General features: G+C 41.0%; 1 protein-coding gene across 1 annotated transcript in view; it reads left to right on the forward strand.

The window, feature by feature from the left end:
- The first annotated feature begins 785 nt into the window (after positions 1-785).
- KCNH4 (potassium voltage-gated channel subfamily H member 4) overlaps positions 786-24,791 on the forward strand; it is a 256,334-nt gene continuing 232,328 nt past the window's right edge. Inside the window, exon 1 of the mRNA XM_077252136.1 lies at positions 786-1,153. Within this exon, the coding sequence (XP_077108251.1) occupies positions 1,078-1,153 (76 nt within the window). The 5' untranslated portion in view covers positions 786-1,077. The remainder of the gene's footprint in view (positions 1,154-24,791) is intronic.

Genomic DNA, 24,791 nt, shown 5'->3' on the forward strand with positions numbered 1-24,791 from the left:
TTGTGTCCTCGTTCTTCACTGCGCCTCTCACCATCCACCATCTACACACTGGGAAGCCCTGGGGACATACTTCGCCTGTGGGAAGGTATACCATCTAGCTGCCATAACATCACCCCAGGGGACGCCTTAAAGCAGCGTCGGTCACTCTGCCCGAATACCACAGGTGGCATCACAAACATTTCCCCTTTAAAGTCCTTTTCCTTATACACAGACGTCCCAGGGCCACGGACCGGGTCAGCCACCATGACATCCCCCCTGTGAACCGAAGGACCTGGTACCGAGTACCCCACTGCCCTTGGAGGCGATCCACATGTAATAGACTGACCTAATAAATCTTGTAGCTCGCAATTAATGGAGAACTCCTAGAGAGAAGGGGCACTCTTCCAAAGTGAGCGATTACAGTGCATAGGGCCCATTTATTGTTCTCATATACGGGCCCTATGTGATCTGTGTCTGCCTTAATCTTATTCTGCTTGAAGGCAGATGTTCAAATCGCAAAAGAGAAAAAAAATGTATGATCTCAGCATCCGAGAGAAATGAGAAATTATAACTAGTCTCAAGCAAATCCTCATTTCTTCTACGCCTGTAAAGAGACAGCACGATACGGAAAAAAAAGCTGAATAGACATAAGAGATGGAGATTGAGCCTGCCAGGCAGAGGTGTGTTGGTAAATAGGAGGAGGGAGATAGAGACAAGCTGAAGAGAGTCAGGGGACCATGTGAGTTAGAAGGCAGGTACATGAAGAGGACAGCTCAACACGGGAGGGGGGGAGAGAGAAACACAGATGGGAGGAGAGAGGGATAGAAAGAGAGAGACTCACACATGGGAGGAGAGGGTGAGAGAGAGGCAGCGGGCACAATAAAAGAATGAATGTCAATGTGTGACTCTTCATGTCATTCATTACAGGCTGCCTAGCTGTGGAATTAGGACAAGATCTATTAGAAGCCTCCTCTGGCTTCAGTGGGGCATTAGAGAGGAGGACAAGGGTGCCTTGACTACTTTGTAGCATCTTCTCAATGCTGATGCAGCGTCTCGGAAGGATTATTGACAAGGAGAGAGCATCAAGGTGGTGGAAACATGCCTGTGATGAAAGGTCTGCTTGCTCCGCAGAATACTTTCTTGGATACCATCGCTACAAGATTTGACGGGACTCGTACGTACATGACATTTTTTTTTTCATTGATTTATTACAACCCTGTACAAGTCTATCACTTATTACAACAAAAAATTGTTTGCCATGTTTTCACTACACTCATATTATTATACCATTTAGTAGCAGTTATAGTCATATTATTTATTGCTTATTTATGCTCCCTGAATTTGGCATCTACTACAATTTCCTGCATTCTTGTATAATCTATTGTATAATTTATTGTTGTGATTTCTTTTTTTAATTTTTTCTAATATTAGGCAATGTAAAAAAAAGTTTAAAAAATGTTTGCAATATACTATTCGCGGTAGAGTTGAGAGACTCATTAAAAAATTTCAATCTGTGTCAGGGCTCCAAGATATGAACCTTGTGAAACTTGATAAATGGATGCTTTCTTCTTCATTTTATTGCGCTAAATTAATCATCTGACCAATAATAGTAGCGATTTCAATTTTCAGGAAGTTTTATATAGGGGAGGTATAGGAGATACCAGCTTGGACAACCCAGTGGAGATCGTATGTAAATGCCATGGTCTTCCTTGGTTGATATGCATACATTACATACTCCGGTGCAGGATCATGTGGATGCTTCATTGCTGAGGACACACACAATTTTCTGGTTCATCAAACAGAAGTGGATCAGCTTTTGCTATTTTGCATCTTTACATTACTGTGTATGGTTTGAATGAGATCATTATGAAGTCTTCTGCTAGTAACCACGGCCTGGGAAGATTGCCAGATGATAAAGTTGTACAGTGTATGGTACACCTTTTCCAATTATATTCGTTTAGTGAAATGCAAATGAGGTCAGATGCCCAAGGTCAGTCTGTACTGGTATTGCCCATATAGCTGAAAAGAGACAACACCTTAACCCATGAAGCTACTGTAGATCCTTCACCAGAATGCTGGAAGTAATAAGGCATAGGCTTGCTGATTTCTTAATTTACAGCATTGTTATTTCATTGAGATGTTGGCAATCAAAATGACCGATGGAGTGCACTGAAATAATAAGAGGAGGTTGCTTCTCTCACCGTAGAGATGAGAGAGTTAATATTAGGGATGGTGGTTAGGTGTGAGCAAAGAAGATGGGTCTTTTGTTCTTCGGGATGGGAACGCCAGAGCACGCTGTGAAGCAGATGGCATAGTGTACGTTTTGTAACATACGCTTCCTCACACAGCTTGCAATCTGTAGATCTGCATTACTGCAATGAATTATCCAGTGATAGACTTGGTGCATGAAAATCCACAGGGGCTAATTATATCTAATTGATGGGATCCTGTGAAAGTCTATAAGCTCAATCTATTTCTATTAGGAGGGGTCCCAGAGCCATGAAAGTATGCAAAGATCGATATATATTTCTCACAACGTGAAATCGGTCACTAGAGATATTCTGATACATCAGTGATGGCATCGTAGCCCATCCTCACCTGAAGATTAGATGCCCCGTCTATAAAATATGGCACGAAATCAGAATATCAGTAAATGCAAGTCCTTGTGATATCTTCTTCTATCAAGTTCATGAACTCCGTTTCCAAGTCTTCATGTTTCCTAGAAAGTTGAGAAGTAACATGACTGCCATGCCCATGGGACTTGCCACCCAGCTTTCCAAAACTCCTGATTGCCATATAATCCTTTTTATGTATCAGAGCATAACTATGGACTGGCAAGGCTGGTGTGTGCCAGGAGGCTGCCAATAAGCTAAATTGCTATGGCCATTGGATAAAGACAGAGGAACTGAATCCTTGCCCGAGGTGAAGGAAAGCCTTACTGTGATTCTGCATTAATGTCTGGAAATAACGGAGCACTGAAATAGCGCTCCATCCAACTCCATTTCCTACACTGTATATGTGATCTGAGTTCCACCAATGAATTAAGTGGTGATTAGTTGCTATGCCATTATGTTAAGTTGTGACTTACTATATTGTGCTATGTCTTCCTGCACAGTACATTTAGGCTTTTTGGAGTGGCCCTGAATGTTGGAAGTGGTTATGAATTACTTCTTGACAGTACAAGGCGTGATCTTCTGGTGAAGATGGCGACCTTCTGAGCTAGTACCAGATGGAACTTACACTTGTAGTAAGTTATACAAGGGCCTGTAGTGAGTGAGCCACAGTGTGAAGTGGGTTAAGTGGGTTGCGATGAGCCCTAATCTAATATGCTGTATCTGGAGACGACAAGCTGTGAGTTAGGGCTCATACTTATCTGCATATAAATCGGACGAGTGCAATCTGATAAAAATATCAGATTGGACTCTGACTAATGTTATTCACTGATTTAGTGCTCATCTGTAATTTTTTTCTGGAAGCTGCATGAGAAAAAAGTTGCAGGATGCTGTGAGTGGCGCGTATATCGGACGAGAATCACCAATGCAAATCAACGGGGGCCAGAAAAAAAAACGGATGGCAAACGGACCATGCGCAGGCCGTACGATTGTTATGGATACTCTACCATTCTGTGGCATAGAACACGCTCAATGATTATAGAATAATAGTTGCAGAGAAAGAAAGTATTACATACACATGTCATATGGATGCTATGTGAGAAAAATGGCATTGTACTCGCTTTACACTCGTCCTACTTTTCTGCATCAACATAGGAGCGATATTTTAAATGCAGATGAGTGTGAGCCCTTATACTGAGAACTGTACATATAGAGACTTTTACTATTGCTATTAGTACCACCCCATGTGTATGCCTCAGCCCTGAAGTGTAACAGCCAAGCCCTGTACCCTTACACCGTTGTGCAACTACCAAGCGCTATGCCACATTACCGTGTGTAACTGACAAGTTTATAAGCTCTTTGAGATACTGTAACTGCCTCAAACTGAATAAACAAGTGTTCTGCTGAATGGGAACTCGTCACACTGTTCATGCAGTTCCATCTGTGGCCAGCAGGGTATAGAGAATGATAACCTGAGCAGAATGATACTGTATACACAGGTTTATTGGAAAAGACTCAGTATAACTTGTATTTTGTTCATTATTCTGTATCAAGAGACCCTTCTTACCATATAGCAGTCCAGTGGGCGGTCCTATTCAGTGATTGAAAGTCTTCCCTGTATGACTATGCATGCAGCGGTCGCTGTCGATTACTGAGCAGGAACGAATAAACTACAAGTTATACTGAAACATTTCCCACAAAGATGTATATCAATCTGATCAGCCGCTGCTATATAACATCCCGCCTGCAGATCAGATATCAATTTCAACATACACCTACTCTCTCCATGTTACTAAGATAATGGTTGTAGAGTAGACCACCGAAAAAAATGACCCCCTTAGAAGCAATGATTTTCTATTCAGTCTTGAAAAGTTGGGATAACCCATATGGGAACATGTTTTAATTGCCCTGAGCACATTTTTTGCCATTGGCATGTCCTTCCAGTTACGTGATTGGCTTACCCCCAAATTAACAGTTGGGAGTTATTATTGTGGCCATAGGACAGAGTTAAGTAGTTTTTGCTTATACCAGCGGATTTGGCCAAGTTACTTTTGGAAGTGTCTTCCTGACCGTTTTTATTTATTGCCAACCTGTTGAGAAGACTCGCTTGACTTGACTTTTTAGTAACAGTGGAAATGCAATTTCAACTGTTTGGGCAAAAATAATTTCTTTTAGCCACCTAACATGAATTTCATGATGGAACGGGAATCTACTTTTATGAGTTGCAGCATTGATTCCTAACTCTAATGGGAAATCACCCAGGTGTCAGGTTCCTGTACAACTTTGTGAAAGCTTTACCAGTTTGTAATCTTGGAGGCTTGAATGCTCTACAATCACAAAATTTCCAGTATTGTCTTGAAGCTTTTATAGGTTCTCACATACACTGATTCTCAACGAGATTAGAGTGGGGGGTTAGAGAAGCTGGATAATAATAATAATCTTTATTTTTTTTATATAGCGCTAACATATTCCGCAGCGCTTTACAGTTTGCATAGATTATCATCACTGTCCTCAATAAGGCTCACAATCTAGAATCCCTATCAGTATGTCTTTGGCATGTGGGAGGAAACCGGAGTGCCCGGAGGAAACCCACGCAAACACGGGGAAAACATACAAACTCCTTGCAGATGTTGTCCTTGGTGATCTAGACTGGTTTATGTTCCAAACATTTATTAGGGATGGGCAACCTGGTTCCTTTTTTCACTGATTAAAATCAGTATATGGTAAAACAAAAAAAATTATACTTTGTTTTTATGTTCTGATGGTAGATTTTTAAAATTCTATTTTCTGCACACAATATCATCTTGCCTGCGTCTGTATTTAGCATTCAGAACCTTTATAGCAGCCCCATGGACCATAGAAGACAATTGACGGGAGATGAACATTGACTTCTATGGAAGAGTTTTCTAGGCATGTTGTGATATGAGCAGAAGTGATTGGGCAATGAGGGGGAGGAGGTGAGTTGTGACCATTACCTATTGTGAATGGTGGGTGTTGCGTTTTCTATATTTAGGCCTCTTTCACTGGTCAGTATTCGCATTAGTATTCTACTACAAATCCAGAATTTAAACAAACAGCAAAAACGATAATGGTTTTATTTCCCCACTGATCAGCTGTTCCCAGTGCCGGAATGGCTCAGTTGCTAAGCTGGACAGTACAGCTCCGTTGACTGTATAGTGGCCATGGCTGGGTACTGCACATCCACCCCCTATTCAAATCAATAGGGAATGGATGCGCAGTACCCGACCGCTGGTACACATTGCGCGGCTTGCCAACTGAGCAGCTCCAGTCACCATCGACACCAGAAATAGCTGATTGGTGGAGGTGACGGGTGTTGCACCCACACCGTTCAGACATTGATGACTTATCATAAGGATAGGCCACCAATGTTAAAGTCCCGAATGACCTCTTTAAGCATCAGTCTATTATTAGGTCCAATGACAAGAGTAAAAACTCCAAGATTCCAGTATATTTTTTTTAAATTAGATAGTAACTTGAATAATTAAAATAATTACCGTACATACAATTAATTAACATAAATATTGTACACTGCACTTAAAAAACTTTATCTAAATTGTAGGTCATCTTCTGACAACACATTCCCTGTATTGGCGAGTAACCACAACTTTTAATTTCCGAAAAATCCATTGCTTTTCTGACACAACCATTTATTTTTATGTGCATCATGTCAACCTGGAAAGTGATGTCACTTCTAACAGAGTGTAACTATGATGATTAAGTCTTCTTCATTGAGGTCATTTAAGGAAAATTTCAGCAATTTCCATATAATTATGTGACATGGAGAAAGCTGTAGAGCAGTGAGGGCTCAGGTGGACATTACAGCCGTTAATATTGCATGAGATGAGTACAGAAGGCGACGGCTGCTCCATTTAATAACAATAATAATAAAATACGGTAATGATATGTCCATTCTTGATTTCTGGCTCCCAACCTTCCCATATTACCAATGTTACAGTGTGCGAGTACCCAGGATCAGACTAGGACTACGGCAGTCTTGTCCCTCCAGACGTTGCCTTTGTTTGTTGGTCTCCGTGGAGCCAGCTGCCGGCAATGCCTTGTTTTTGTGTTCGTTCAATGTCCTTGGGGGACAGTGACACACCTAGTAAAGAAGGACCTGGGGAATTTTCCACTTCTAACCATCTATTTTATTTTCATGGCAGCATGTGGATGTCAATTTAATGACTTCATACATTACAGAGAGGACAATCATCTGTGAGAAGTGTACAGCCGCCCTTGGAGAGAAAAGCCTAGACAATGTCTGTGGAAGTCTCATCCATCTGACAGAAACTGTATCCCAGTATGCTCCGCACTATTAGTCCCAGCATACCACACATTGTCTACATTTCTCTCTATGCTTTTGGAAACTCAGATGGTTGAAAGACAATGAACGAATGATTGTAAATCAATGACAGTAACAGAAATGTCTGAGCTGTGCAAAAGGGATTTAGGGTATAGAGAGACCTCTCATTTTAGAAATCAGCAGTAGTCCGAGATCACAGACTTCAAGGAAATTTGTTATGTTGTTCTAGACCAGGAGGAGATGATCAGATTTATGTACAATACTTTTTATGGGAAAAGTTTCAGTATAACTTGTATTTTAATCATTGAAATCCCTGATATTTGCATACATATAAGTCAAGTGGGCGGTCCAACATAGTGATTGGCAGGTTTCCCTGTATGACAGTGCATGTAGAGATAGCTTTCAATCACTAAGTAGGACCGCCCAATGGGCTTTTATATACATAAATAGCAGAAATTTCAATTAATAAAATGCAACTAGGATAAGTTCACACTACTGATGTCTCTGCATCCAAGAAAAATGGTCCAATTATTTGGCGTTTTATCAGAGTAGCATTAGTTTTTCTCGGACATGGAGAAAAAACAAACAAAAAACATTCTGTCAGTCTGTAAAAATTAGACCACACTCGGATGTCATCCGAATTGGGTTCATTTTTTTTACAGACCCAAAGTAACAAAGTAACATAGTTATTAAGGTTGATGGAAGACTTCAAGTCTATCTAGTTCAACCCATAGCCTAACCTAACATGCCCTAACATGTTGATCCAGAGGAAGGCAAAAAAAACCCATGTGGCAAAGAGTAACTCCACCATGGGGAAAAAATTCCTTCCCGACTCCACATACGGCAATCAGACTAGTTCCCTGGATCAACGCCTTATCAAGGAATCTAGTGTATATACCCTGTAACATTATACTTTTCCAGAAAGGTATCCAGTCCCCTCTTAAATTTAAGTAATGAATCACTCATTACAACATCATACGGCAGAGAGTTCCATAGTCTCACTGCTCTTACAGTAAAGAATCCGCGTCTGTTATTATGCTTAAACCTTCTTTCCTCCAGACGTAGAGGATGCCCCCTTGTCCCTGTCTCAGGTCTATGATTAAAAAGATCATCAGAAAGGTCTTTGTACTGTCCCCTCATATATTTATACATTAACATAAGATCACCCCTTAGCCTTCGTTTTTCCAAACTAAACAACCCCAAGTGTAATAACCTATCGTGGTATTGCAGACCCCCCAGTCCTCTAATAACCTTGTTCACTCTTCTCTGCACCCGCTTTAGTTTAGCTATGTCTTTCTTATACACCGGAGACCAGAACTGTGCACAGTATTCTAAGTGTGGTCGAACTAGTGACTTGTATAGAGGTAAAATTATGTTCTCCTCATGTGCATCTATGCCTCTTTTAATGCATCCCATTATTTTATTTGCCTTTGTAGCAGCTGCCTGACACTGGCCACTAAATGTGAGTGTGTCATCCATCCATACACCCAGGTCTTTTTCATTGACGATTTTGCCCAGAGTTTTAGAATTAAGCACATAGTTATACATCTTATTACTTCTACCCAAGTGCATGACCTTACATTTATCCCCATTAAAACTCATTTGCCATTTATCAGCCCAAGCTTCTAGTTTACATAAATCATCCTGTAATATAAAATTGTCCTCCTCTGTATTGATTACCCTGCAGAGTTTAGTGTCATCTGCAAATATTGAAATTCTGCTCTGTATGCCCCCTACAAGGTCATTAATAAATATGTTAAAAAGAAGAGGGCCCAATACTGACCCGTGTGGTACCCCACTGCTAACCGCGACCCAGTCCGAGTGTTTCCCTTTGTTTCCTATTACTGAGCCAGCTCTTAACCCACTTACACATATTTTCCCCTATCCCCATTATTCTCATTTTATGTATCAACCTTTTGTGTGGCACCGTATCAAAAGCTTTTGAAAAGTACATATACACTACGTCCACTGGGTTCCCTTGGTCCAGTCCGGAACTTACCTCTTGGTAGAAATTGATCAGATTAGTCTGACAGGAACAGTCCCTAGTAAACCCGTGCTGATACTGGGTCATGAGGTTATTCCTCTTCAGATACTCCAGCATAGCATCTCTTCGAATACCCTCCAGGATTTTACCCACAGTAGAGGTTAAGTTTACTGGCCTATAATTTCCGAGTTCAGTTTTTGTCCCCTTTTTGAATATTGGCACCACATTTGCTATAAGCCAGTCCTGTGGTACAGACCCTGTTATTATGGAATCTTTAAAGATTAAAAATAATGGTCTATCAATGACTGTACTTAATTCTTGCAGTACTCGGGGATGTATCCCATCCGGGCCCGGAGATTTGTCAATTTTAGTGATTTTTAGACGCCAATGTACTTCATGCTCGGTTAAGCAGGTGACATTTAATAGGGAATTTTTGTTATCACTGATCATATTGTCTGCCATGGGATTTTCTTGTGTAAATACTAATGAAAAAAAGTTTAGCATATTGGCTTTTTCCTCATCCTCATCCACCATTTCACCCAGACTATTTTTAAGGGGGCCAATACTATCATTTTTTAGTTTCTTACTATTTATGTAGTTAAAGAATATTTTGGGATTATTTTTACTCTCTCTGGCAATGAGTCTCTCTGTCTCAATCTTTGCTGCCTTGATTTGCTTTTTACACAATTTATTTAATTTTCTCTATTTAATGTCTCATCACTTGCTTTAATTCTCTAAATGCTTTCTTTTTGTCACTTATTGGGCCCCTTACAGCTCTATTTAGCCATAGTGGTTTCCTCCTATTTCTAGCATAGACTTGCATTCCTGATTTTGATCTGACACTTAAATCATAATCGGATACGTCTCTCATTTTTTCTGTGAATCACTTTATCCGAGGAAGAAAAAAAATCAGTCATGTGCACAGACCCATAGAATATCTGCTAAAACCACTGATAGCAGTCGTATGAGAAAATCAGTCGTGTGCACAAGCTCTTAGTGTAGGGTCACACAAACATTTTCTCCGCATCCAAAAAAAATTATGATTATTCTGATCAGAGTTTCATCTGAGTGATATCAATTTTTCTCGGACTGGGAGAAAAAAAAGTTCTTCACCTTATCTATTCTGTCAGTCTGCCATATTTAATCTCTATAGGCAGATAAAATTGCGAGAAGAAACATGTCAACAATATCATCTGCCTGGTACCTCAAGGGGTAAAGATATCCTGTCAGTTTTGGATCTCATGGAATTCTGAAGGACCTAGCACATACCACAACCAGCCCCCATGTGAACTCATCAAAGTGGGTATGTGGGCGAAGCATTGAGCTAATAAAAAAGAAAGTTTGGGTCTCTGTCTTTCTTCATTCTGGAAGATGTAAGTTTGCAGTGAAAATGCTCCATTTTCACAATCGGAGTACTTCCCCACCATAAAGATAAGAGTCATTTATGCAACATCAGGTTTAGTAATTCTCTTTCATTATTCCTTTTTATTTTATGTAGTTGTAATGGTGGTATTGTTTTGTTCCTATTTTGTATCATCTTGTATATTTTTATAAACACTGCCTATCTTTCTGGATTAAATATATAAAATTTAATCTCTGGTCCTCTTGCTCTGTAAACCGCATCCCTGATGCCATACGCTACCTGTAAAGGGTGTCCAACTGGCATGTATAAACGATTGATGGTGGCAGCTAGTTGTGGTTCCTTTTTTGTGATATTGTGGAGCTGGCAGTGATCGTACCAGGCTATATTTATATATATATTCCATGCTTTGGAATTGGATGCATATATATACACTGATGGGCAAAACGGTGAAAAATTTTTAAACTTTTGAGTTTCTCACCATGCACATCTGTTTCGATGTGAGACTGCCATCATTTTATAGACAATCATCTTGGCTCTCATACTTAAATTTTACTTAAAACTAGTTAGTATATGATTAGTTATGCAGATTCTTGTCATGTCATTGTAGTGTCACTGTTTTGCACCTAGTGGTGGAAAAATCTTTTTCTTCTTGTACACTACAAATTACAACCTGTTCTCATATTCCCTAATAACCGAGTGTGTTATGAGGTTGATTCCCAAATGAAAGGCCACTGATTCGAATCGAGGAGCAGCGATGAAGAAGGTTTCCCAAGAAAAGAGAAACCGCATCATCCAGCTCATTAATAGCGGTCTCTTGGACAAGAAAATTACCAAACTGCATCATGTGAGTGCCATGACAGTCAGAAGAATACAAAATAAAGTCCGTCCATCCATTTAAAATCATGATATTTACGTCTAGGCAAAATATTGGAGTCATCAAGTTGGCTCATCACAAGTTCTATCAGTTCTACAACATCTATTCAGTTTGACAAACTCGGCAGAGGAGGTGGCTCGTATGCTTTATAATAGTGAGATCACAAACGTCCATGCAAGCACCATGCGACGCACATTACACAAGTCTGGAATGGTGGCCCAAAAAAAGGTGAAGAAGCCTTGACTTCAATATCGTCTTAAGAATGTCTCCAGTTTGCAAAAAAGTACGAAAAGTGGACAGTGGAAGATTGGAATCAGGTGATTTGGAGTGATAAGACAAAAGTCAATAGACTAGGCTCTGATGGGTGTAAATGGGTCGGGAAGAAACAAAGGAAAAAGGTGGCTAATGGATCTAGAAACTGAAGGAACTGTTAGGTTCGGTGGAGGAAGCCTGATGATATGGGGCTGTTTCACATCCAAAGCCGTTGGAAACTTGACCGGGATCGATGATGGTCTCAATGCTGAGCTTTATGTGAGTATCCATCAAGATGAGTTACTTCGTACACTTGAGTACTATGGTATGAAAAGGAATGACATATTGTTCCAGCAGGACAACATCCCGAAGCATATGCCGAGATTGGCGAACAAATGCTTCCATGACAATGTTGTGGAGGCGCTGGATTGGCTCCTGCAGTCCCCAGTCCTCAACCCAATTGAACACTGATAGAGAGCATGAACTAAAGGATTCAGGCAGTGTTGTAAGCCAAAGGTAGATTTACAAAATACTAGCAAAATTATAAAAATGAAAATGTAGAATTTTAGGAGCAAATCAGTAACAATGCAGTGACATGACAAGAATCTGCATAAGTAATCATACACAAAATAGTTACAAGTCAAATTTATGTATGAGATGGCCAAGATGATTTTCTATAAAATGACAGTAGTCTAAAGTTCGAAGCTGTAGTGGATAATGAGATATGGAGCCTGAAAGTCAAAAGTTCAAGACATTGTTACCCTTTTGCTCGTCAGTGTACCATATGCTCACTGTGAGTTCCCCAATAACTGGCCTAGTTGTGGAAGCAGCAGCGGCCTTGACCATCACTCATAAGCCAAGTGAGTAATTGCCATGACGATTGTGGGCAGTGGAGTTGTGTCCCCTTGACAACTGGTGGCAGCGGTGGGATCTGTGTGATCTCTCCGGTGTCATCTGTGACAAAGTAACATTGGCGGGATCTGCGGGATCCCCCAACTGCATATCCGTGAGACTTTCTGATGGACTTCGGGTTGAGTACAAGATCTTATACTGTAGTATTGATCTAGGGTAATCCAACCCCAATAGTGAGACATAAGAGCAAAAGTAAGATGTATGTTATTTTGTTTAAGCAATATTAAATACTAGGTCATTTTCAAGTTGACCATACTCTTTAGATATCTGCCGGCCAAACAGTTGTTCACACAGTAGCTATCCCCATATACTGTACATACATATTGGGCTTGGCTGAGTGTGCAGATGTGTTTCTGAATGGCAAGGGGAGTACATTGCTGCCATACTCCTCTAGCGGTAGCATATGTTCCTTAAGAGCATAAGGATTGAGCATATTGCAATGCAACAGCCCAATCCTGCTTGTCCACATCATCTACTTTAAGTCGAAACACCATCATACACATAGATGAACAGCTGCATTCAGTGGTCTCGGCCAACATAGATTGTATATAACCAGCTTTAAAAAGTGGCCCAATAATTGGGTTATTATTATTGTTATTATTTATTATTATAGCGGCATTTATTCCATGGCGCTTTACATGTAAGGAGAGGTATACATAATAAAAACAAGTACAATAATCTTGAACAATACAAGTCACAACTGGTACAGGAGGAGAGAGGACCCTGCTAGCGATGGCTCACAATCTGCAAGGGATGGATCAGGATACAGTAGGTGAGGGTAGAGCTGGTCGTGCAGCGGTTTGGTGGATCGGTGGTTACTGCAGGTTGTAGGTTTATCGGAAGAGGTGGGTCTTCAGTTTCTTTTTGAAGGTTTCGATGGTAGGCGAGAGTCTGATGTGTTGTGGTAGAGAGTTCCAGAGTAGGGGTGATGCGCGAAAGAAATCTGGTATGCTATTGTGGGAAGAGGAGATAAGAGGGGAGTAGGGTAGGGTAGGAGGGGTTGCGTGCAGGAAAGTACCCGGGGATGAGGTCACAGATGTATGGAGGAGACAGGTTGTGGATGGCTTTGTATGTCATGGTTAGGCTTTTGTACTGGAGTCTCTGGGTAATGGGGAGCCAGTGAAGGGATTGACAAAGGGGAGAGGCTGGGGAATAGTGGGGGGACAGGTGGATTAGTCGGGCAGCAGAGTTTAGAATAGATTGGAGGGGTGTGAGAGTGTTAGAGGGGAGGCCACAGAGCAGGAGGTTACAGTAGTCGAGGCGGGAGATGATGAGGGCATGGACTAGGGTTTTTGCAGATTCTTGGTTTAGAAATGTACGGATCCATTAAGTATTTTTGAGTTGAAGGCGGCAGGAAGTGGAAAGGGCTTGGATATGTGGTTTGAAGGAGAGATCAGTGTCAAGGATTACCCCGAGACAGCGAGCTTGGGGGACTGGGGAGAGTGGGCAGCCATTTACTGTAATGGATAGGGGGGTCGCGTGAGATGGGGGAAAGATGATGAATTCTGTTTTATCCATGTTAAGTTTTGGAAATCTAGCGGAGAAGAAGGATGGAATAGCGGACTGAGGGATTCTGGTTAGTAGGGTGGTGATATCTGGTCCAGAGATGTCGATCTGTGTGTCGTCAGCATAGAGATGATACTGAAAACTGTGAGATTCTATGGGCTGTCCCAGGCCAAAGGTGTAGATGGAGAAGAGAACTGAACCTTGTGGGACTCCGACAGATAGGGGGTGAGGTGAGGAGGTGGTGTGTGAGTGGGAGACGCTGAATGTCCGGTCAGTTAGGTATGACGAGATCCAGGATAGGACCCAGTCTGTGATGCCAAGGGATGAGAGGGTCCGCAGCAACAGGGAATGGTCCACTGTGTCAAAGGCAGAGGACAAGTCCAGGAGGAGGAGGATAGAGTAGTGTCGCTTGCTCTTGGTGGTTAATAGGCCATTGGTGACCTTAGTTAAGGCAGTTTCAGTGGAGTGGTGTGGCCGGAAGCCTGATTGTAAGCGGTTGAAGAGGGAGCAGGAAGATAGATGGGAGGACAGTTCAAGATGGACATGTTGTTCAAGTAGTTTTGAGGCATAGGGGAGAAGTGATATAGGGCGATAGCTAGATACAGAGGATGGGTAGAGAGGGCTTCTTGAGGATAGGGTGATTGAGGCATGTTTAAAGCTTGTGGGGAAAACACCAGTTGTTAGTGATAGGTTGCAGAGATGGGTTAGGGTTGGGATGAAGACTGTGGCGAGGTTTGGGATGAAGTGGGATGGGATCGGGTCAAGTGCACAGGTGGTGAGATGCGATCTTGAGAGTAGAGTGGAGAGTCGATCTTCTGTAATGGTGGAGAAGTTGGTTTTGGAGGTGGAGGGCTGGGTATTTGGGAAGAAAGGCTCTGGGGGTTGTCCACTAAAACTGTCTCTGATGTTCTCAATCTTCTGCTTGAAAAATGAGGCAAAGTCTTCAGCTGAGATGAGTGGGCTGGGAGGAGGTGCTGGGGGACAGAGGAGAGAATTGAAGGTGTTAAATAACTGTTTAGGGTTGTGAAACAGTGAGGATATGAGAGATGAGAAGTAGGTTTGTTTTGCTGTGGCGAGTGTGGTCTTGAAAGTAGTGAGGGACTGTTTGAATGCGATGAAGTGCTTGTTGGAGTGCGATCTTTTCCATCTGTGCTCAGCAGCCCTGGAAGCTCGACTCAGTTCTTTGGTCAGGCTGGTGTGCCAGGGCTGTCTGTTGATTTAGCGATCTTTGGTATGTGTGAGAGGGGCAAGAGATTCCAAAGCTACAGTTATTGTGGTGTTATATAGAGCGGAAGCGTCATCCGCATTGTGTAGGGAACTTATATCTGTGAGAGGGAGGAGGGATTCAGAGAGTGAGTGTAGATCAAGGTGTTTAAGATTTCTACAAGGGTGTGCAAGTTTGTGGGGTGGGGATTGTAGCCAAGGAGTTGAGAGGGCAGTATTCATAACCAGCTGGCAGGTAAATACAGCGTTATATAGTTCACACTGGAATTAGCAGATTGTAAAGCACAAACATGGTGAATTCTGACAAGGATTCTTTTAAGCCACTTTCCTCCTCCCTGGTTAGAAAAGGGGGATTCTAAACATTTTATTTTTGTAAATTAGACAAGCCCTTTAATGCACCACTAAAGCATTTTTTTCAATGCTGGAGTGGTGCTTCTAAGCTAAGGTTCCTGACCCTAGTCTTTTGCTTACCCACTGGCGTGGTCACCTTTTATCGGTGCCATTACAGTCCCACGGTACTATCTTGTGACTGCAACGTCTGACTGACTGGAAGTCAGAGGTAACGGTCACAAGCTCTTAATGCAAGTGTATGAGAGCCAGAACAAGGCCAAAACAAAGCTTCTATAGACTTGCATTGAAAAGTGACTTCCGGCTCACCCAGCAAACACTGGGGCGATCCGACAGGTCACAAACTGCTGGAGACCAAAGGAAGCAGTGGTGATAATGATGGTGGGTATATAAGACTAAGGGCAGGGATCTTAGATTAGAAGCAATACTCCAGGGGTAACATAAAAAAAAAGTTGGAGTGGTGATTTATGGATGGTTTTGGTGGCAAGACATGGCTGAAGTAGTGCATCATTGGTATTCCTAATGTAGATAACAGCTCTTTACATGATGTTAGGATACAGTAGAGAACATACAATCAATATGAGAGCTCAGCTCATAGCGTCGTACATTATGAAAAGAATATAATAACCTCTTCCTCATCCTCTCTTCCTTCACTCCAGAGAGATTAAGAGATGTGAAAGCAATGCAGGGAACCTTTTTTTTTTAGAGACTAATCTCATGGACGGTTCCCCCTTCACTGCATTAATGAAATGACTGAGCACTTATGAGGATGCCCTTTCCTAGCTGAATAATCAGAGTCTTGTTTCATTATCCCTCTGGCTGTCATCTAAGTGAGGCACAAACAAGCACAACTTCATTTTGGCATTCCAAACTGACTGATTCGTCGCAAGTTGTGAATATCGTTTTTTTTTCCATCTTGGGCAATCACTGAAGAAAGATAACCAAATAATCAGCTACAATAACAGATGTCATAGATGCAGCCAATCAATTGCACTTACTATATATGTAATTATGCTCCATGATGGACTCACAATCACAAATGAATATTTGAAGTGTGCTGCTGTAGTGTGGGGCTGGCCGGTAGCCGTGGGCGAGGCACTAGTCTTCTGCGCACCGACACGTTACATGAAAGTGGGGGTCCTGTCAGGGTGTGCGGACTTGTGCTGTGAGGGCGCTACGCCTGTGAATACTGCATGTACCCGAAGTCGCAGATTTGCCAGAACCAGATGTTTCGCCGTTCAATGAGGGAGACCATCATTCAAAAATAAACTCTTTACTGAACGTTAACTTGATAAGGGTTATATACAAGGGATAGTGGGTACACAGTCTTATGGATGTTTCCTTTACAACTGGAAGCTTTTTCCATGCAATTTCCTTTCTTAGTAGTTTACTCCAGAGCTAACAATGTCCACTGTTTCTCGCTACTTCATCGCAACCCAGCATTAACACAACAGTCCTGATTAACTAGTAGCATTTATTTATTCTGTGGTTCCACGCGATCTTTCCCCTTTAAAGTGCCAGTATGGCCGGTAATGCTGACACCGTGGAACTCCCACCAGGGACACTTTGCTTGTCACACATACTCAGTCCTGTTTTAGGCCCCTTACCTTCCAGCGTAGGCTATGTGCACACGTTCAGGATTTTTCGAGTTTTTTTCGCATTTTTTCTGCCGTTTTCCACGGAAAAACGCTTAAAAAACGCATACATAGGCATCCCATCATTTAGAATGCATTCTGCAATTTTTGTGCACATGATGCATTTTTTCTGCGAAAAAAACGCATCGCGGTAAAAAACGCAGCATGTTCATTAATTTTGCGGAATTTTTGTGTTTTTGCTGCTATTTAATGCATGGGGAAGCTCTGGATAAAAACGCACAAAAACCGTGAAAAAAATGCATACGGATTTCTTGCAGAATATGTCCGGTTTTGTTCAGGAAATTTTTGCAAGAAATCCTGACATGTGCACATAGCCTAATAAGATTTGAGTTTCGTGGCTAGGCGTCCTCTCCCACGACCCATTTCCAGAAGGTCACTCTATCTCTTAGTCAGTTATGCTCTGGTCTTGCTATCCTTTTCTTTGGTCTCCTCTCACTTAGGGTCACCTTGGATCTTTTAGTCCACTCACTATGCACTCCAAGCCCTATCTGACTCTCTGACAGGAAATTGTCACTTTTCCTGTAACTCAGTCCCTCCCACTCTGGGCTAGTCCCAAACATTACCTCAATCTATCTCTGTGGTCAAACTACACATATTACTAACGTACATCACAATTCACATTATACAGTTCATAACATTATATATTACATTTCACATTACGCCACATAACATTAAACTAGTTTTTTTTAGAGGGAAACGTGGGCAGCATATCCATATCCTTACACTGCCTTCTATGATGATGGCAATAACCTTAGACTTAAAGTAGAAGGATGATTTTGGTAACATGATCACAAAACACAATATCTTCCATGTACAATGTAAGAAGGGATCATACCTAGCAATACAAAACCTAAAAGTTTCATATATATGCAAATTATGCATGCTGCGATTTTTTCCTTGGACCATTCAGTCCATGAAAAAAAAAAATCAGAGTTGTGCACAGCCCCAGCCCCATAGATTAACATGGGTATAAGTGCTATATGTCAAAACCACGGAGAGTACTCATTCGATTTATACAGTCATGTGCATGAGCTCATACAGTTAGACAGTATAAAGTATTAACCACTCTCAATTTTGTTATATTTTTCTATCTATTGGCTAACACAGTACATAGATATTTCCCGTTAATTTCTTACAATTTACTAAAATATTTATCTTATATTAATGTGTATATACACTTTAGGGTTTGTCCTATGTTATCGACCCCTTCCCACATGTTAAGCCCACTAAAGAAGCATTTACATTAAAGGGAATCTGTCACCAGGATTTTGTGATGTAAGCTGAGATCAGCATAATGTAGAAGCAGAAAACCTCTATCACTTACAGGCTATGCTTTGCTGTTTCATTACAATCAGAGTTTCATCAGCAGGAGATTATCACTAGAGGACTACGTGCCTCATGCCTCCTAGTCCAACCACACCGCCAGCGCTGATAATCAGCTTTCTGTCACTATACAATGTACACAGTAAGATGCCAAGCAGTGGTGTGTGGGTTATACACAACTCAACACCTTAGTTCTGCTAGATCTGCTGCAGGGAAAACTGTGATTCACTCACAACTGATGCGCCCAGTAATCTAATCGCTGGAATGAGGGTCTCTGTCCCTACGTCATGCTGCTGTCAGATTACATAGCAAAAAGATTCCCTTTAATCCTGTTAATGAGCCAGTCCATATAATGCATGAATGTTCCTTATCCTCCAAAGGTAAAGATCTATATAGTTAATAAAGAGAGAACCCCATATATAACATCAATATGCCGTAGAGGCAAAGGGTTATATAAAGAGAACAAAACCCATCGACTATGCCTCTACTCATCACATGTTCCGACATCAGGAATCCCATGAAACAATGAACATGTTCCTCATAATACACAGTAAATGTCATCATACTTCTAAAGACATCAACTCCACATTAACTGTAGAATTACATGGAAGATTTACTGCATAACACAGCTGACATGTAAAGCATTTGGTATTCCCACAAGGCAGCGTCTCAATGTCGTTACCCCAATTATCTACTCTTAATGTCTTGGAAAGTGTCATCCAAAGAGACAAGGAAATCCTCAAGTTTTATTTTTAGAGATGGATTTAGGTCACTTGATTATCATATTACTGATTATATGGCTGAGACAGTTCCAGAAACACACGTAAAGAAAGATTTCTAGCATGGCCATCGTTAGGCCTCCGAAAAGGGAAATACATGAAACAGACAGGTGTCCATTTTATTCTATCTATGTAGACACAATTTGTGATTTGTAGATAGGCAAGGCAGGATGTCATAAAGAATCAGTTATGGAAGAAAAAACAAAATGCCGTACCTCTTACAGATGACAAGTCCATTCAGAGCATGATTGTGCCCATTTGCACTGAGCCTTAGTTGCCCATAAAAGCTTTGTTTTAATTGATTGGGACACTTCAAGTGAGAATACCCAAGGGCAAGTGATGCAGGTCAATATTTCATAGGGATGGTTCTGAGCACATGACTAGTTGACTTGGTGGCCTCATATTGCATTTATGACCCAGATATGACTGGATTACTGTATGCTAAACTATAGCTTGGTAACGATCTTATCCCTCAAAGAAGTCAATATTAAGCTGTAGTTAAATTCCGAAAGACATAATATGGCTGCTTTTTGGCATTTCTTTAACGATCGCAAGACCTTTGCAGTTTGACTGAACCATACTTAGATCACCATAATGACCTATTTCATTTACCAGAATCACTGAGCAGTTCACGTCTTGTGTCCACCATATTATGGCCCACAGTTTACAGCTATGTCCATCATAGCCTTTTGCGCCTCCAGCCAGGCTTCTGATGCATTATTCCTGTCTAAAACATCAACAGACCCTATTAGAAGTCATCCATTATAAGAATTCAGTGAAAATCAGATGTTATCATGGCGGTGAGATCAGAGCCATCCATGAAAACCCTGTAAGAATCCAAGAAGTGATACAAATAGCAGTCATATTAGAGATGAGTGCAGAGACCATCGTGTTCAGGGTGAGGAGTCAAAACTCTAGACCCCCGTCAGTATAACTATCTGCTACCTTATAGGATGGTGAAGTCCATTTCTTTACACATTTTTCAAATTAAAGGGTATCTGTCTCATTGAACGTGCAGTCAAGTCTGTCATGAACATGTTATAGAGGAGTAGCCGAGCAGACTAATATATAGTTCTGTAGTAAATTATACTGTATAACTAGTTCTTAATTTTTGCTCATTCTAAGCTAAGGAGTCCAGTGGGCGTACCTGATCAGTTGACAGTTAACTTTGTATACATGATTATTCATGGAAGGCTGTTAATCATTGAGTGAAATGTCCAATAGTCTAAATCTTTTCCCAAAACTCTACATATCAATCTGCTTAGCTCCTACTGCCCTAGAACATGATACCCTTAGATTGGACTGCATTTTCATAGTAACGAGTTCCCTTTGACAGCAAGAATCAAATAATCCGCTGAAGCACAGACGCCTCATGTTAGTTTGCATCGTGCCCTTGGTGACTGGAATCACATAATCATTAATTTAAAAAATGGCATTCCCATAAGCTGAAACTGCCAGCCTATTTGATAAAGTGCCATACTGAGACTGCAAGGATTTCCTCTAAGAGGATTATTCTGAAGGCTGCAGCACAGAATGGTAAATTAGGGTGCTGGGTCAGCTCCACAATAATTATTGAGTGAAGACCCTTTCTGGCAACATAACATTTCCACTCTCATAGATTGCACATATAGTCCATGAGCTAATATATACAGTTATGTTCAGAATTTTTGCTTTCTTGTCCTTGTCAGAGAATATGAATGATAACACCAAAACTACTGTGTTTTCTCTTTTTAAATCATAATGACAATCCAAAACATCCAAGTGACCCTGATCAAAAGTTCACATACCCTGGTGATTTTGGCCTGCTAACATGCACAGAAGTTGACACAAATGGGTTTGAATGGCTACTAAAGGTAACATCCTCACCTGTGACCTGTTTGCTTGTAATCAGTGTGTGCATAAAAGCTAAGTGAGTTTCTGGGATCCAGACACTTGCATCTTTCATCCAGCCACTTATGTTTCTGGATTATGAGTCATGGGGAAAGCAAAAGAATTGTTAATGGATCTACGGGAAAAGGTAGTTGAACTGTATAAAACAGGAAAGGGATACAAAAAGATATCCAAGGAATTAATAATGCCAGTCAGCAGCGTTCAATCTGTGATTAACAAATGGAAAATTAGGGGCTCTGTAAAAACAAAACCACAGGTAGACCAACAAAAATGTTGTTCACAACTGCCAGGAAAATTGTCTGGGATTCAAAGAAAAACCCACAAATAATATCAGCTGAAATACAGGACTCTCTGAAAACTAGCTGTGTGGCTGTTTCAAGATGCACAATAAGGAGGCACTTGAAGAAAAATGGGCTGCATGGTCGAGTCTCCAGAAGAAAGCCATTACTGCACAAATGCCACAAAGTATCTCGCCTACAATATGCAAAAAAGCACAGAGACAAGCCTCAAAACTTCTGGAACAAGGTAATTTGGAGTGATGAGACCAAAATTGAACTTTTTGGTCACAACCAAAAACATTACATTAGGAGAGAGGTCAACAAGGCCTATGATGAAAGGAACACCATTCCTACTGTAAAGCATGGAGGTGAATCACTGATGTTTTGGTGATGTATGAGCTACAAAGGCACAGGAAACTTGGGCAAAGTTGAAGGAAAGATGAATGCAGCACATTATCAGCAAATACTGGAGGCAAACTTGCACTCATCAGCCTAGAAGCTGTGCATGGGACGTACTTGGACATTCCAATATGACAACGATCCAAAACACAAGGCCAAGATGACATGTCATTGGCTACAGCAGAACAAAGTGAAGGTTCTGGAGTGGCCATCTCAGTCTCCTGACCTCAATATCATTGAGCCAGTCTGGGGAGATCTCAAGCGCGCAGTTCATGCTAGACAGCCCAGGAATATACAGAAACTGGATGCTTTTTGCCAAGAAGAGTAGGTAGCTATACCATTTGAGAAAATAAAGAACCTCATCCACAACTACCACAAAAGACTTCAAGCTCTCATTCATGTTTTAGGGGGCAATACACAGTATTAAGAAAAGGGGTATGTGGACTTTTGATCAGGGTCATTTGGATGTTATGATTTAAAAAGAGAAAACACAGTAGTTTGACAATAAATGGCTTCACCTAACCACTAACCATGAGTGGAGAAAAAGTTTTGGTGTTATCATTGATATTCTCTGAAAAAAAGTAAAAAGAGCAAAAATTCTGCCGGGGTTTGTAAACTTTTGAGTACAACTGTATATATCAGATAACGCTCTTCTTGACCCTTTACAATCCGGTTTCTGCTCTTTACATTCCACTGAAACTGCCCTCTCTTTAATGATCTACTAACAGCTAAATCTAATGATCACTACTCTCTGCTAATTCTCCTGGATTTCTCTGCAGCATTCAACACTGTGGATCACCAGCTCCTCCTCACTATGCTTTGCTCTATTGGGCTCAAGGACACCGTTCTCTCCTGGTCCTCCTCCTACCACTCTGACCGCTCCTTCACTGTATCTTTTGCTGGCTACTCTCCTTGTCCTTTTCCCCTTACTGGTGGAGTTCTTCGAGGGTCAGTCCTAGGCCCCTTCCTTTTCTCCTTGTATACTGCCCCTATAGGACAAACGATTCGGCTTTTAGTCTCATCTCTATGCTTATGACACCCAATTTTGCATCTCTTCTCCAGATATCACACCTGCATTATTGCAAAACACTAGTGATTGTCTTTCTGCTCTTATATAATGTCCTCCCTCTATCTAAAACTGAACCTGTCAAAAACTGAACTTCTTCTGGTTCCTCTCTCCTCTAATGTACCTATGCCTGATATTTTTACTTCCTTTTGTGGCTCCACCATTTCTCCTCAGCAACATGCCCGCTGTCTTGGGGTCATACTTGATTCAAATCTTTCATTCACTCCCTACATCCAATCACTCGCTTGCTTATGTCATCTACACCTCAAAAGCATTTCTAGAATTCAAGCTTTTCTTACCTTTGACTCTGCAAAAACTCTGTTGCTCTTATTCATTCTCATCTGGACTCTTGCAACTCTCTACTAATAGGTTTCCCTCTTACTAAACTCTCCCCTCTCCAATCCATCCTGAATGCAGCAGCCAGAATTACGATTCTCACCAACCATTACACTGATGCCTCTATCTTTTGCCAGTCATTGCACTGGTTACCCATCCACTACTGAGTTCAATATAACCTTATCATTCTCACCCACACTCCATGCTTCAGCACCACTCTTCATCTCCTCCTTCGTCTCAATCTACCACCCTACCCGTGCCCTCCATTCTGCTAATGACCTAAGATTGACATCCTCAATAATCTGAACCTCCCATTTCCGCCTTTAAGACATCACGCGTGTTGCGCCAATTCTTTGGAACGCACTACCCAGGACATTTACACTTCGATTAATCCCCAATACCCACAGTTTTAAGTGTGCCCTGAAAATGCATTTCTTTAGGCTTATTGCCTCACCACACTTGTCTAACTATCTTTTTTTCTATACAAAATTTCCTTCCAAATCAGGATCCTATTGTCTGTTAACACCCCCCAAGTTACACACCCCCCCATGCTCTTAATAGCACTCTTTCCTCTTGGTATCTGTTGATTTATGTGATTATTGTTATACTATAATGTCTTTTATTGTCTGTACAAATCCCCTCTAAAATGTAAAGTTCTGCCGAATATGTTGGCGCTATAGAAATAATAACATTTATTATTATTATTGTTATGGATGGTAACAAGTGATAACAGCTTTCATTTATTGTCCTCATAAGTTGCCTTACGTGAAAAAAACATGGCCGGTATTCTGACCATAGAGCAAAAACGATCTTATTCAATTAAGTGAGTTGGTTGTGGTAAATCCTTGGAAGATAAATTATTACTTTACAAGTTTTATCATGTATAATTTAGAATAGTAAAAGCCATAAGGAATTGATCAGTATCAAAATTGGTTTCATTGGAAACGACCGAAAATGATTTTGATTACCCACATTACATTTATACAGAATATAATACACTGAGGTGACGATACGCGTTGGGTGGGCTATTTTGGAGTTGACTTTCCCTCTTTTTGCCTCAAACCCCTCAGACCTATGCAGTATGTGAGCTGGCCTATTTGGAACTATTTTGTTGGGTAAATGTAATTTTTTTTTTTTTTCCCCCTGATTAACCCTTTGGGGTCTTTTTGCTCAATCATGCTGTGAATCTACTGAGATTCCTATCTAGATTTGGTGCCAAACTGTTATTTGTGCTTTTGGGTTATTTAGCTACATGTGTTCTTGATGCCCGTTATATTAGCACCATAACTGCACTTTATACTATATTATATGGTTTATATCTACATTGGGTACCAATCCATAATCAATAGGCTGTTTGGAGGTAAAATATGATTTATTGATGTTTGTGGGGCATTATACGATTCTTTGAGGTTATTTGGTGAGGGATTGTCCTCTTCCATTGGCAAGATTTCATCCTTGCACACTGCCCTTGTTCTTGGGTGTATTTTTCTGTATTTATGTTTTTAGATGTTTTTAAATTCCAGTTGTGTGGTTAAAAGACATTAAATAAAACGTTATTTGTTTATATACTATATACTGTCTCGGTGATCCCTGCATTTGTGCATGTTTCTTTTCTCTTTTGTTGTATAATTTATACAGAATATGCACACATCATAAACTTTGCTATTATCGTTTCACAGACCTTGGTACA

The sequence above is a fragment of the Ranitomeya variabilis genome, chromosome 4 (assembly GCF_051348905.1).
Source record: "Ranitomeya variabilis isolate aRanVar5 chromosome 4, aRanVar5.hap1, whole genome shotgun sequence".
NCBI lineage: Eukaryota > Metazoa > Chordata > Amphibia > Anura > Dendrobatidae > Ranitomeya > Ranitomeya variabilis.